This window comes from Eleutherodactylus coqui, chromosome 6 (assembly GCF_035609145.1).
Source record: "Eleutherodactylus coqui strain aEleCoq1 chromosome 6, aEleCoq1.hap1, whole genome shotgun sequence".
In the NCBI taxonomy this organism is placed as follows: Eukaryota; Metazoa; Chordata; class Amphibia; order Anura; family Eleutherodactylidae; genus Eleutherodactylus; species Eleutherodactylus coqui.
In genome coordinates this window covers 124948521-124964203 of record NC_089842.1, presented here as the reverse complement: position 1 = coordinate 124964203, position 15683 = coordinate 124948521, and the positions used below count along the sequence as shown (strand labels likewise).

At 43.0% G+C, this 15683-nt stretch overlaps 1 protein-coding gene across 1 annotated transcript in view; it reads left to right on the top strand.

Moving 5' to 3' along the window:
• UNC79 (unc-79 homolog, NALCN channel complex subunit) overlaps nt 1-15683 on the top strand; it is a 154050-nt gene that overhangs the window by 115620 nt on the left and 22747 nt on the right. The window contains exons 39-45 of the mRNA XM_066607519.1: nt 1044-1156; nt 1242-1327; nt 4981-5154; nt 5548-5616; nt 6948-7058; nt 14916-15020; nt 15493-15570. Coding sequence (XP_066463616.1) covers nt 1044-1156; nt 1242-1327; nt 4981-5154; nt 5548-5616; nt 6948-7058; nt 14916-15020; nt 15493-15570 — 736 coding nt within the window. The remainder of the gene's footprint in view (nt 1-1043; nt 1157-1241; nt 1328-4980; nt 5155-5547; nt 5617-6947; nt 7059-14915; nt 15021-15492; nt 15571-15683) is intronic.

Here is a 15683-nt window from a genome sequence, read left to right as displayed (position 1 = left end):
TCGCAGCGCTTACTTACACAGCGCTGACGGCGGGGGAATTCAAAGCAGAGCAGAGAGATGACAGCGGGGAGAACTCTCAAGCAACTTGCCGCAGAATCCAAGAGTAAATATGCTGTTTGATATGGGGGATGATTATAATAAACAATTCCTGCTTACCCCTTCCCTTAGTTAGGGCTGGACTGGGATTAAAGGGTTTGTCTGTCATTTTTCACTGATGACCTACACTAGCACATCTCCCACTGGTCTCCCTCTGCTCTTCACATGGTCTGAAGTAAGATCTGTAAGTGTAGTTTATGCAGATCTCACTTCAGCTTGCTTTAGCTCAAGCTTGATACTAGGCTTTAAAACAAGACCAAAATCGCAGCTGGAGGTAAAGCCTTTAGAATAGCAGCTCCTTTGCCCCATGTTATAGTTGGGATAAGCATTAATATCCTTTTTTCCATGCTGAGCACTGCATTTGAAAAGTAGTTAGAGGGTTAAAGGGGAATTACACATTTAATTCCAAACATGCAAATTGTTGAAGGAGCTTGATCCTGAACCCAGTGGTTACTATTGTCTGAGTTTAGCATTTGAGATACAAAGAGATATGGAGAGGTAGGTGTCACATGATTATATGTCATATGAAGGAGAATTATCATTGGCTGTGGGTGTATTCTACTACACGGACTGGACAATAGTACTCTACACCTAAGAAACCAGTACATTAGAAGTTTTCAGCTATTAGTGGCCTGTCTGTTAGCACAGTGCTGACAGATTCCAGGTGACTGTCAGCAGAATCCTACATGGAGGACTAGATTTGACATAGAATTAAATATTGGATGCCCTGCTTCCTACAGCCAACACTAGGGGGAGCTTACTTCACATTCTTTTATTATTGAATGCAATGTATTACCAGTATGCAGTAAGATCCTAAGCTCCCCCTAGTGGTGGCTTTAGGTAGTCCAGACTTTTGTAGCAAAAGACAGCAGGGTGTTATACATATGAAAAATGTAATATTTTTACAGATATCACTATTCAATTCAAAATGTTGTTTTTTTCTCCAGTATGATGATTCCAGGGAATGTGGCCGGGGTGGCAAAGCAGTTCCTGCGCTGCGTTTTCCATCAGTTGGCTCCCAATGGCATCTTCTCACAGCTGTTCCAAAGCAATATCAAAGGTGATATATGTCAGAGCGCACACACTATCTATATCCAGGATTGTCATATTACTCAACAGTCACATTCTGCTTCCCTGTTTTACAGATGGCAGCTTTTTACGAACCTTAGCTGCATCTCTAATGGACTTCAGTGAGCTTAGCTCTTTTGCTGCCCTGAGTCAACTACTGGAGGTAAGAATAGTCCAGGGGTTGCAGATATTCTATTTAAAGGGCCACTCCTGTTATTTGTTGTTTTTTTTATTCATTCATCATGTAGCTATTCCCCCAGTATATATAAGTCGGTTAGTGTTACCTTGGTTAGTTATTTCTTTCTGCCTGAAGCATCCAGCCTGTTTCTCCTCAGATGGCCATGTGATCTCAGTTCTGACCAGTTCAGATCTTCTTGGAATTATGTATTCATTTTCTGGTCAGATTCTCAGTTTGAGTGATGCTATTGCATGTATCTACCACAGAAACTACCTAGAGGGGGGACATAGGTACTCAGATCACAGTTACTGATGATGATCACACAGCTCCTGTCACACAGTTGTAAAAGAGGAGATCACCGTTTCTGCTCCTGACTGTATACTTATGGTCTGTAGCTTATTTAGGTGAATATAGAAGGTAATGATAAACTTTCTCCCCAACAGCCAAAAATTGTATAGGCAAAGCTAATGCTGCGCTAATGCATCATGGGTATTGATTGAAAGTGAATGAAAAAAGTCTTGCTCTGAAGATGGTGCCTGGTAAGCATCAGAAAGGGGATAACACTGCAGGGAAGTTGAGGAATATACACAGGGGATCTCAAGAATGTGATCAGGTGAGGGGTCAGGCATGGAAAAATGTGTTTTCGCTAGAGTGGTCTTTGAACATTGGTCATTCAATGCAAATTAAAGAATAAAACACAAATTGCGCTCTTTACATCTGCTTTAGTAAATTCTGCAGGTTTTTGACTGAAATAGCAATTCATGCATTGCTGATTTTCCTCTCAAAAGGACAGACATCTTGGCAGAACTCAGTGGGCACCATTGTAAGTCAGTAGGTCTGTCAGGCGCCACCGGTGTCTGTCATTTGACAGATTCTGCACTATAATGTGGTTTTTATTATAATGGAATGTTACAGCTTAGAGTAAAAAGTTAAAAGGTGTATAAGTGATTAAATAAAATATTAAGGCCCTGCTCAATAGAGACCACCAGCCGTCCATGAATCCTATTGACTGACACTGCGGTCTTTTGGGCTTCACCGAGTTGGCCATCATTTTGTCAAATCTGATAGAATGAGTGACAGAGGCTTCAAGATGTGAGCATAACTTAATATATATATGTATATATATATATATATATATATATATATATATAAAATCTCTTTTAAAGGTAACCCATCAGGTTTTATGAACACCATAAACTAAGGGTGCTTCTACACGTAACGATTTATCGTTCGCACGAGCAAGCAATGTCAGAGTTATCTTGTGCAGCCTGTTTATACAGGCAGATACATTGTTCCCCCACTAAATCATTCTGTCATTCCCATTTATTGTATAAGTGAATGAGAGTGACTGAATGATAGATATTAAAACTGAATGATTAGCGAATGAGCCAATGATGATTTTCATACGTGCATGAAATAAATGATGAATGATAAGCGAACAAATTATCGTTCATCGTTTGATCGTAGTCTGCGTTCACAATGAATGATCAAGTTAGAACCATGCTGGGATTTTTTTGAATGCTAATTGTGCAAATGCCCCTTAAAGGGGTTGTCCCGCGCCGAAACGGTTTTTTTTTTTTTCAACCCCCCCCCCCGTTCGGCGCGAGACAACCCCGATGCAGGGACCTAAAGAAAGCTTACCGGAGCGCTTACCTGAATCCCTGCGCTCCAGTGACTTCTATACTTACCGGTGAAGATGGCCGCCGGGATCCTCTTCCTCCGTGGACCGCAGCTCTTCTGTGCGGTCCATTGCCGATTCCAGCCTCCTGATTGGCTGGAATCGGCACGTGACGGGGCGGAGCTACACGGAGCCGGCATTCTGCACGAGCGGCTCCATTGAAGAGAGCAGAAGACCCGGACTGCGCAAGCGCGGCTAATTTGGCCATCGGAGGGCGAAAATTAGTCGGCTCCATGGGAACGAGGACGCTAGCAACGGAGCAGGTAAGTAAAAAATTTTTTATAACTTCTGTATGGCTCATAATTAATGCACAATGTACATTACAAAGTGCATTAATATGGCCATACAGAAGTGTATAGACCCACTTGCTGCCGCGGGACAACCCCTTTAAGTTTATGGTGTCATAGGATAGAGGCCGCTGATGTATACTTTATATACTTATGTTCCTCCTTGTTCCTTCACTGTCCGTCTGGGAAGCTGCTCGGTCAATGCATTAGACTCATCTCTATATTCTGTGTGAATGCACAAATATAGGGAATGGTGTGTGTGCGCATGCACTAAATGCATAGATGAGTCCCATGCATGGATCAAGGTGCGGTTTCCCCAACGGACAGTGGAGAAACAGGAAAGGAGGGTCGGGGGGTGAGGGGGAGTATAAAAAGCACACCCACTGAATCAGCGGCCTCTGTTGTATGTTTTATGGTTCTCATAGAACCTGACAGGTTCTTTTTTAATTTAAAAAAAAAATCAAATATGACTAAAATTATAAATGAAATGGAAAAGGTAAGATCTTATTGTGTTTGACAATTAGTACATACAGGTTTACGTTAAGAAGGAAAAAAAAATACAATTGAAACTGAACAACAAAAACAACATAAGTGAAAACATTGAAAAATGTGCTTGCAAAACAAACATGACATATAGGACAATCATAGAATCATAAAAAAAGAATCATAGAATGGTAGAGTTGGAAGGGACCTCCAGGGTCATTGGGTCCAACCCCCTGCTCAGTGCAGGATTCACTAAATCATCTCAGACAGCCTTTGTTTGAATTCAATTGAAATAGAATCATAGAATGGTAGAGTTGGAAATAAATTAGATGACCCATAAGGAAGATTTTAAAAGTTAAAGTACAGAATATAACAGTTAAAGTTAGGGCTGGTCGAATAAGCAAATTGATTTGATTCATTTGCAATTTTAATGTAACATGATTGTGATTTTCATCATAAATTATGATTCATAATCGCCAAATCACTATTAGTCCCGCCCCCTGTGTAGGAGGAGACGCTGCAGCAGGATGGGCAGCAGCTAGTGGAGGAGGTTGAGGAAAGATGCAGAGATGAAGCATAGTGCTGGTTGATGAGCCTCAGCCAATCAGCGCTATGCTTGTATTACTGCAATGCATTGCTGAGGAGGTTGTATGGCTGCGGAAGACAACAATACAAGGGTGTCTGTGATGTTTATTGAACAAGTGATGACTGGGGCGTAGTTGAATATAAATGAAGTTTGTATCCCATAACTTCACATAAGTGATGTGCATGCACTGCAGTTCCTGAATATATAGTAATTATCAGAATAGTCCTGTACAATACTTACAATCAGTATACTGTATAGAAAGGAATTGCTGTACATGCATGTCATAAAAATGTGTCTTGTTATTCTTTAGCTTGTTAAGCAAATGCAAGAAAATCTCTTTTTTTCCACAACTTTTCTCTGTTTTAAAATTGATTTAGGCCATATGAACAAGTGAAACTGTTGGGCAATTGTTAAAAATTATTTTAAAAATAATAATGAAATAATATGAAATTAATATAAAAAGAATTGTCACCGTAAGGACCAAAAAGAAAAAATCATAACTTTTATTGATTATAATAAAATGACGTACCCACATATATTAATCCTATATGGATATAAAAAGAAGAATTATTGAATGCAGTAATAGAATTGATGTACTTTTCAGGGGTTGAATAACAAGAAGAACTTACCAGCTGGTGGTACAATGTTGAGATGCTTGGAAAATATTGCCACATTCATGGAAGCCTTACCTATGGATTCCCCCAGTAATCTGTGGACCACCATCTGTAACCAGTTCCAGACCTTTTTCACAAAATTGCCTTCTGTCCTTCCACTAAAGGTAGACACATTTTTTACATCCGCTTTGTGAAATGATGCACTCTATATCGCACTACCACTTGTGACCAACAGTCTGCTGTTACCATTTGTAACATGTAGGCTACAGCAATGTTTCTCAACTCCAGTCCTCAGGGACCCCCAACAGGTCATGTTTTCAGGATCTCCTATAGTAAGAACCCCTGTGGTAATGTCTGAGGCACCGACAATAATTACATCACCTGTGCAATCGTGAGGAACTCCTGAAAACATGACCTGTTGGGGGTCCCTAAGGACTGGAGTTGGGGAACACGACTCTACACTATGGCTAGATGAAGTAGATGCCTTTACGGTATTTTCTGTTTATTGTATTAGTATGTTTCATTCTAAATAATTGTACCACTATTTTTGCATCTAGTGTTCCTTAGATTCCAGTTTGCGGATAATGATTTGTCTTCTGAAGATCCCAACATCTAACGCTACCAGAGTAAGTGCAAACATGCTGCTCATCTCATATTTTCTGATTGATGTTAAAGGGATATTGTGGGACTTTAAATTTTTTTTTCTACTGATGACCTACGGACACCTGTCACCCAGGTCCCCACCAATCAGCTGATTCCTGGGGCTGCTGTCACTGCAATCAGCACAGGAAGCAGAATGCGTTGACCATAGCACAGCAGCCCATCTTCAGGCGCAGCTCTTACTAAATTCACCTGCAATACCAACCCTGGCCATTGCGCTGTGGTCATTTCCTTCTGCTTCCTGTGCTGCCCCCAGTGACAGCAACCCCGAGAATCAGCGGTCCGATTGGTGGAGATCTGAGTAGTGGGTTTCTGCCTATCATCTCTTGTAGAAAAAGTGTAAAAAGTGCCAGAAAATCCATTTAATCACATACATGTTCTGTTGCTCATTTAATCCCGAAAGGGATTATTTACACGAGCGTATATCGTCCGGCCGATATACGCTACTATCTGATGCATGGTCTCGTCGTATATGCCATCGGGCGGGGAGAGACAGCTTAGCTCTCTCCTCCCTTCTGGCTGTTTGCAATGGAAGGGGGCAGGGGTGGAGCTAAGCTCCTGGCCCCTCCCCACCCCTTGTCTGCAGCCAGCAATGGGAAGGGGTGAGACGGGGCGGAGCTCAGCTCCGCCTCTGTCCCGCCCCCTCTTATTGCAAACAGCCGGAGGAGAGAGGAGGAGAGAAGGGGGAGGGAGTTTAGCAGTCACACTGCTAAACTCCCTCCCACCTCCCTTCTCCGGATGTTGTCATTGGCTCCTATAGGAGTCCAGCCAGGAAGATAGTTCCAGGACTATCTTTCCTGCCCGGCGTAAAAGCGCCCAGACGGGCGCTTTTATACTGCGGGAATATACCTATGTGATCTCATGCATTGGATTCCAATGCATCAGATGGTAGCGTATATCGGCCGGGCGTGAAAACAGTGGCCGATATACGCTTGTGTGAATAATCCCTAAGAATGCAACATAGTTTGCTTAAATGACGGCATGATTTTTCAAAAGTCTTAACTTTTTTATTTCTATTTTCCATCAACATAGCTATATGGTGGCTTGTTTTTGCAAAGCACGGTTTATTTTTCCTTGGCGCCGTTTAGGGGTAGATATAATGTATTGAATAATTCCACTATGGTTTTTTTTGTGTTTTTTCTATGTGGTATAAATGACATGATAGGAAGCAAATGGCTCCATAGGACTGAAATCACTGGATAGAGGCTGAAATAGTGCTTGTCTGGCCTGTGATTCTGAAGATTATATATATTCTTATATAGACATATGATACTGATCATCTTCTTCCTCATCATAGAGTCTGCTAGAGCCGTTCTCCAAGCTGCTGAGTTTCGTCATTCAGAACGGGTTGTTCACACTGGCGTACCTTGTCGAGCTTTGTGGCCTGTGTTACCGGGCGTTCACCAAGGTAGGAGCAATGCTTCAATTATATCATTAGCATCATTCTGTAAAAGCTTTGTCCACATCAGCTGGTTGTTATTAGAGACAGTCATCATGTTTGTGGTCAGACACCCCTGAACAGCTCAGCTGAGCCCCTTCCGTATAATGTTAGTGTTCTCGACATCAGATGACTGGACAGTGTCTGGTGTAAAGATGACATTTATTGATTACTTTTCAGCAGATGGCTATTAAATCAATTGGAAACATTCTGTTACAGTTGCAGCAAGAAATTGACCCATTGTTTAACCCCCCCAACGGCCACATTAAAATAGAAAAAAAATATATTTTACGCAGAACTCAGTTGCCTTAACCTCTGAAGGACGCGGCCTATTTTGGCGTTGAGGACGCAACGGTTTTTGGGGAATTTTTATCTCTACTTTTCAAAAGCCATAACTTTTTTATTTTTCTGTCTTGACATGGTCATGTGGGGGCTTGTTTTTTGCGTGGCGAACTGCAGTTTTTATTGATTCCATTTCTGGGTACATATAATGTATTGTAAACCTTTTTTTTTTCCCTGAGAGCAGGGAGATAAAACACATCAATTCTGCCCTTGTTTTTTTTTCTTACAGCGTCAATCATTTAGCATAAATGATACAATCCATTTTTTCTGCATGTCCGTATGATTACAGCAATAACAAAAATATTATAATTTTTTTAGGTTTTTCCACTTTTGCACAATAAAACCCCTTTTTTGGAAACTATAATTATTTTTACACCACTGCATTCAAAGTCCCATTTTTTTGCATGACGAGCTGTAGTTTTTATTTTTACCATTTTGGGGTACATATGGCTTTTTTGATTGCTCTTATTGTGCTTTTTGGGAGGTAAAATGAACAAAATAAGCAGTTTGCCTCGATCTTTTTTTGCTGCACAGGATTATTAGTGTGCTCAAATGATAGTACAGGTCATTAGACACAATGATACCAAATGTGTGGGCTTTTATTGAATTTTTAATTTTTTTTATACAAATAGGAGAAAATTAGCAAAAAAGGGTTTGGTTTTTTTTACAGGATTTTTGTGTACACTCTTTTTTTGTTTTCTTACACTTTTGTGTACCTGGAGGGGACTTGATGCAAAGCAGCTATGATCGCTATGGTAAGACATTGCAGGACTTCTATACTGCAATACCTTATCGCTTGGAATAGAAATCATGTTGCCATGGCAACCCGTCAGTCCTCTGCACTTATATCGCGGGGATCCAATGACGTCTACATAGATCAAGTCATGTAGGGGGTTAACAGCGGGGGTAACTGTCCTCGTGTACCACCACTGTTGCAGCGGGAGGCTGGCTATCAGTGACAGCCGTCTCCCACTACCGGATGGCGTGGGCTCACTTTGGAACCCATGCCATCCACATAACGTAAGGTTACAACTAGAGATGAGCGAGCGTACTCGCTAAGGGCAAATACTCGAGCGAGTATTGCCTTTTGCGAATACCTGCCCGCTCGTCTCTCTCTTCCCCCTGCTCACTCCCGTAACTCACAGCTCACCCCCGCCGGCACCTGAATCTTTTGAGACGAGCGGGCAGGTACTCGCAAAAGGCACTACTCGCTCGAGTATTTGCCCTTAGCAAATACGCTCGCTCATCTCTAGTTACAACCTGTTGCGTTAAGTACCACACTACCATGACGTAACCTTACATCCTGTGGCGTTAGGGGTTAAAGAAGTTGTCAGGACTTTGGGCATTTTCCCTACTGATGACCTATAGGGGTCCACCACTGAGGATCCTACCAATCAGCTGATTTCCAATGTCAGTATGGACAAAGCAGGAAGCAGATAGCGCTGTCTGTAGTGCAATAGGTCAGATTGGTATTGCAGGCACAGTTCCCATGGAACTCAATAGAAGCTGTACTTGCAGTACCAAACTGGGTCGCTGCTACTTTTGCACAATGTAACACCTTTTTTCACAGAAATACTTTTTGTGTGATGCCACCTTCCAAAACCGGAGCATTTTTTTCCCATTTGACAGAGCTGTCAAATAGCTGACATATCTTGAACATAAATTCATGTCATCCGTCCCCTGTGACTGGGAGATATAAAAGAAATCACAGATCTTCTCTACTGCTGCTGGTGGTCTCCTCTCCCCCTCCTTCTCTCCTCTACACCAATAACTGAAAATTGACAGCTGTAAATTCAGTATTCCCGACTCCAATTCAAATGACTGTAACTCTGATTCTGTAAGGGATACCAACATGCTTAAAAAGCTTTAGAATGACACCAAAAACATATCAATAGCCCCGTAGAACTGGAACTACAGCTGTTTGAAGTAGAACAAACTCTGTTCATCCAAAACTGTAATGTTTTGTTTCCTGCAGAAGGTCAGGAGGGTTAACATTATTCCTTAGGCCCCCTGTCCACGGCCGTGATTTCGCCGGCGGTAAATCGCTGGCGAATCACGCAGGCTGAAGCTTTCCATAGCACTGCTATGGAAAGCGCCGGCCCCGTGTGCACGAGCAGAGAATCATTTCAATTCTCCGCTCGCGGCCGGCAATTCGCAGCATGCTGCGAATTGCCCCGATTCTCCGCGGTCAGCCTATCTGTCAGATAGGCTGACCTGCGGAGAACCGTGTGCCGGCTCCTTCTCCCAGGCGACGGCTCCCGCGGCTGAGATCTGCCACGGGATACCGCATCGCCCGTGGACAGGGAGCCTTAGGAAAGAGCACCAAGAGGGTGAGTGAGGAGACTTATAAAGCCATCCATGCTCATCTGGGTTTAATGCAAATAAGGAAGATGGAACAGTGTAGAGGAATGATTGGGAAATGAAAAGCAAGCCAGAATCCATGCAAAGACAGCTGTTTCGAGGTTTTGGCCCCTCATCAGTGTGCAGTAGGATCCTGGCTTGGCTAGTGAGAGGCCTATGATGTTGTTTTGGGAGGGGTAACATCACTCCTTAGGGAGAGCGCCAAGAAGGTGTATGGATTCTGGCTTGATTTTCAATTCCCAATCATTGCTCTACAGACCTGTATTAGGGCGAGCACCCACTGGCGTTTGCGTTTTCCGCGGGAAAACGTTTGCGTTTTCGCCGCGTTTCCCGCGATTTTTCCGCGCGTTTTTCGCGGCGTTTTCGCGGCTTTTCCATTAATTTCCATGGAGAAAAATAAGGACACATATGCAACTGACAGTTCCTATGTTAAAAACGCAAACGCAACGCAAAAAAAACGCCAGTGGACAGGAACACATGTTATCTCTATGCCTGTGCAGGAAAAACGCAAAACGCAAAACGCAGGTAAAAAAACGCCAGTGGGTGCTCGCCCTTAGGGTGACTACCCACTACAGTTTTTTTTAACTGTGAAATTCGCAGCGTTTTTTTTCTGCGGGGGTCTATGGGACTTGTAATGTTAAAATCGCGATTTCGCGGTAAATTGTGATTTTCGGCGATCGCGATTTTAACACTACAAGTCCCATAGACCCCTGCAGAAAAAAACTGCTGCGAATTTCGCAGTGAAAAAAGAACTGTAGTGGGTAGTCACCCTAAAGGGTCAATCATTGATTTGAAGGAATGCTGCCTTCCAATAGGTGGCGCTGCAGAGGTATTGTTCCATTTCCTTATTTCCTGCAGAAGAAAACAGCTTGTCCTAAACTGCTGGGGGGTTAAAACTGAGAAGCAGACTTTCTTTGGAAGTGAATGTTTACTTCAGTGAAGTAGTATTTTACTAATAGCAGCATACATGTTAAAGGGACTGTATCACCAACTTATTTTATTAAGTAAAACCAGATAGAGAAACATTTTCCATTTTTCTAATCTGCTTTTATTTTCTGAGTGTAGAATTTTTTTATTCTGTTGTCTGTACATGACTGTGGGGATGGCCATCTTGTTCAGTTACATTTAACAGCATTTAGAGGTGTGATTTACAGCATCTTCATGGGGCATTCACACAATGGACAGGAGCTGACCCAAGGACTTGTATGGTAGACTATTCTAGACATGTTCTATGACCTGTGCAGGGGTCATTGTGCAGGGAGGGGAGCAGATAGTCACAGCTGATCACATATTGTAAAGGGTGTTATCTACATGTAGGTGTTACCAGTCAGTGTAATCCTGCCTGTGATGTTCAGTGGATGACAGCTGCTAAGCTTTCTCTACAGATCAGGAAGTGACAGACCAGTATAAGGCTCTGTGCTCAGTGTATAAAATGCAGGATTTTAGGATTTTTTTTCTAAATACAGACTGACAGAAAAAAAGTACCAAAAATGTTGAAAACAAAAATGTTATTTATATAATAGATCATTTTCTGATGACACCTTCCCTTTAAAGGGACAGTGCCTAGACTTCTATAACAAAGTGTAATCATTGTATAAAGGAAAGTTCTTCCCATTTTTTTTTGCTGTTTTGTCGTTTGCAATCCACTTTCAAGGAGGGGGAGTGAAGCATGCCTAGTATTCTTCCAGTAGTTCACTGTCCTGCACTTCTTTTCCATTACTTCCCATGCAGTATCCAAATGCCTGCTCCTCTGCCCTCCTAGTATGATTCAGGCATTCAGAGACACTCAGGACAAATAGTTAGTAAACCCACTATTATAGTGTGCACAGATACACAAAGACACTGCTTTTAAGCAGGGGAGGCAGAGACTGTGGAGATCCTTATCAGGGTGTCTGCAGATCTGTCAGCCTGTAAGTACAGGACAGCTGCTAGTGAAGATAAACCCTCTCACTACTACTATGGAAACATCTATTTCCTTGCTACTAAGGAAGCTCTGTACCTAATGACAAAGAGTGGAATGCAGAGCAGCTGGGAGGGAGACCCCTAGGGGCAGCCGCTTCAAATGTGATTTACAGTGGTAAAGCAACAAAACTTTTAATGCAAGTATATTACAGAAATGATGAGAGATGAGACTAACACAAGATAGTACATAAGCATTAGTTATCTGAAAAGTTGGTGCCCCTGTAAAGTGACCCTCTGAACCTGAACAGATAAAAATGACTGAACCACTTTTCTGACGACTTGGTGCACACTATGCATTAGGATGCATCATTAGTTTAAGACACTACATGCTGTTTTAATTGGCCAGTGTTGCCCACATTTACACACAAAGATGATCTCTCAAAATTCCTTTAAAAGATAGGATGATTCACAGTTTGAGCGATCATTTTGCATAAGCTGCTAATGGGCACTAATGCCCATTAGTAGCCTATTAACTTCATTTGCATGCAAATGAGCCTCCAGGAGCTGTATGCAGATAACAGCAGGTAGTCTCTTCTCTCTCTTTTGTTCTGCGGCAGCTGAATACAATATTATTAGAGCTCACATGGAGAAACACAGCTTGAGGTCCCTGCTATCAGCTCTCCGGCTCGACAATGGATTTTAAGCTGAACTAAAAATCGTTCGGCCGAAAAGTAAACAATGGTAGCATTTACATGCAGTGATTATTGCTCAAAAGACATCGTTTGAGCGAATTGTTGCGTTTAAATGGGGCTTCAGACTACCAATGCATGCTATGCACAGTGTGCATTAGGTAGTCAGATCAGTGTTTCAGCCATCTTTGTTGTCCTTCCTTACTTTCTTGTGGAAGTCGGTGCTCCGCATCAATTTTGTGTGTTTACAAGTGCACTTGTCTCTTAGGATTGTGCCTGCACACAAATTAGATGCCAACTGGTGATGTGCAAGAAGTCAAGTTAAATAAGAAAAAGGGAAAATTAATGAGTGACCAGCAGAGGGTCAGTGACTTTACAGCCTTCTAACTAATTGGAAAGTATGCTAATGCAGCAACTGGTCGATATGATTGATCAGAGCTTGTCAGGGTAAGGGGCAAAAGGGGCTTTATTTCCATAATTCAGAGCATTGTGTGGGAATTCTGCTGTGTTCAAGAGATTGTGCCAGAAACTGTAACTATACGCAAGGTGGAGCTCTGGAACCGAAATATCAAGCTGTTAGCAGGAGAAATTTATCAGTCCTCAACCATCGTATTCTTTCAAGCCTTTATTCAGTAAGTTATAGCTGTTGCTGCGAAAATTTTTACAGAGATTGTCGCACAGCTTTTCCAGAGTCCTGAACAAAAAATCTGCATAGGTAAGCAGCTACACAGAAATTTAAATGGACATTAACTTTTCACACACCTTCTGCTCATCTAACAGCGTAAGGGCTCTTTCCCACGAGCGTATATCAGTTGTCCGTTTTTATGGCTGGCTGATATACGCTGTGATCTGATGCATTGGATTCTAAAGCATTAGATCACATGGCCGTATTCCTGAGACGTAAAAGCGCCCGGTCGGCCAATATAGCGCCGGGCATTTTTATGTCGGGCCCAAAAGATAGTCTTGGAACTGTCTTTTGGGCCGGAATACATCGGCTGCTGCATGGGCTCCTACGGGATCCCATGGCAGCAGTCACAGGTGGGAGGGAGTTTAGCAGCGTGGCTGCTAAACTCCCTCCCTGTGCTCCCACCCCACCCCCCACTGTGCAGGCTCACCTCTCCTCCCCGCTCGTTCTTTGCTGTGGGAGGGGGTGGGATGGGGGCTTAGCTAAGCGCTGTCTCGTCCAGCCTCCTCCCATTGCTGGCTGTGGACAAGGGGTGGGACGTGGGTGGAGCTAAGCTCTCACCCCTTGTCAATAGCCATCAATGGGAGGAGGCGGGATGTGACGGTGCTTAGCACTGCCCCCGCCCCGCTCCACCGCCTCCCACAGCAAAGAATGAGTGGGAAGGAGAGCAGAGGTGAGCCTGCAAAGGGGAGGGAGGGTAAAAGGGGCGACTGCGTGGTAGTCTTGGCGTATATGTGCCAGGACCCATGCCGTCTGAACGGGCGCACAAACGTTTGATTTGTGCGCCCATTCACCAGTCTTATCTCTTCCAACGTAGCGTGACGCTGCAGCCTCTGATTAGTAGGCAGAAATTACTTGACTTCTGCTGTCAACAGAGACTGGGAGAACCACAGGGCTGCATCTTTGACGCTGAGGACAGGTAAGTAGGCTGGATTTGTTATTTTTACAATGTCAAAAAGTAACCGGACTACTCCTTTAAGAGAGGTGAGTGACTTATAATGTATCCTCCATTACCGTTTTGGCTGGAAATGTTACCCAGCTTTCTCAGAGTCCTGAATAACAGATCTAATTAGAGATCTAGAATTCTGGAAAAGCTGAGTGAGGTCCATTATGGCTGCTATTACAGCTGCCACAGCCTTCCTTAAGACCTGAATTGCAAATCTGCCTGCAGATGCAGTGATCAGGATGTCTGAAAAGCTGAATGGCAGCCAGTAGGGTTACTATTAGCAAGGATGGATACCCAGATTTTCCATGGTCCTGCACATCAATTCTACCCAGTTATGCAGAGGTAAGGTATACAAATCTCAGAAAGCTGAGTAACATTAAATATGGTGTCCATTTCTGTTTTTGTAGCACCCAACTTTCTCAGAGTCCTGGTAAACAAAGCTATATAGCTATGCAGAGGTACACCAGTTTAGGAAAGCTGTCATCGCAGCTCCGACAGCTTTCCTTATGTCGTGAATTGTTGAGAAAGTGAATGTCAGTGCTTACCCACAGCTTCTACAGGACTAGGCACCCAGCTCTCTCAGGGTTCTGATCTACATAGGTGCAGCAATACATCAGCCGCTCATGTATAGTAGTCCTGTGAGTAAGCACGCTTTGTAAGGGCTGTCACTGAATATGGTGGCACTCTTTCTTGCTGTCTCTGCCATTGATGGAGATGGATGATGCCTCTGTGTAGACAGATGACTTTAATTCTGCCCGTGGCTCCTGTATATATGTATACAGATATAGCAGAGATGTGCCTTGATTATGCAGCTTTTGTAAGAGGCGCTATTACCACTCCACTGAAAGTCAAAGATCATGCACTTTAAATATAATGGACCATTTTTTACAAATGCTTTGCAGGAACGGGACAAGTACTACCTGACCCGCAGCGTGATCCTGGACCTGCTGCAAGCCTTGAAGTTAAAGTCTCCCTTGCCTGACACCAACCTCCTGCTGCTAGTTCAGGTATGAAACACTTTCTAGGCTGCAGGGGAATGGTAATTACAGCGAGAATGAAATGGGCCATTTCATCAATGACTCTCCCCAGTGAACGCAATTTTATGTGCTGAGCCTTTTCATTAAATTAAAGGACCGGCGTTAAGGATCTGTGTTAGTATCTGAGCTCCTGAGACCAATTCCAAGCAAATGTGACCTACTTAAAAGGAGTAGGAGAATTAAAGTGCACCCGCCACCTTCACACAGGCCGTAAGCTATAGGCAGAGACGAGGCGTCTAGTAATATCATTCTATAGATGTGGATAATGTTTCTTTCTTTAAGGGGTATTTACTTTGAAGAGATATACATATATCCTGCTTTTTGTGTTGTCTGCTAGGTGGCTGCTTGTCTGTTGCAGTATGTTTCTAGAATAACTACAATAATGTTTTTTGTCTCTTTTATACATTTTTCCTCTTGGTATTGACTACGGTTATGTTGATAGTTCATTTGTGCAGATGTTGGAACGAAGTTGTCGGAGTCAACGATCATTCACAAGCAGATGATTGCATCGTTACCTTCGGTGAGTGATGATCTGTGCGGCAGTCTTCTGTATATTGTATTTTGAATGTATTAGAGTTGGATCATGATATAGAAGATAAAGTAGGATGTTCTACATCAGCAAGGTCCTGCACG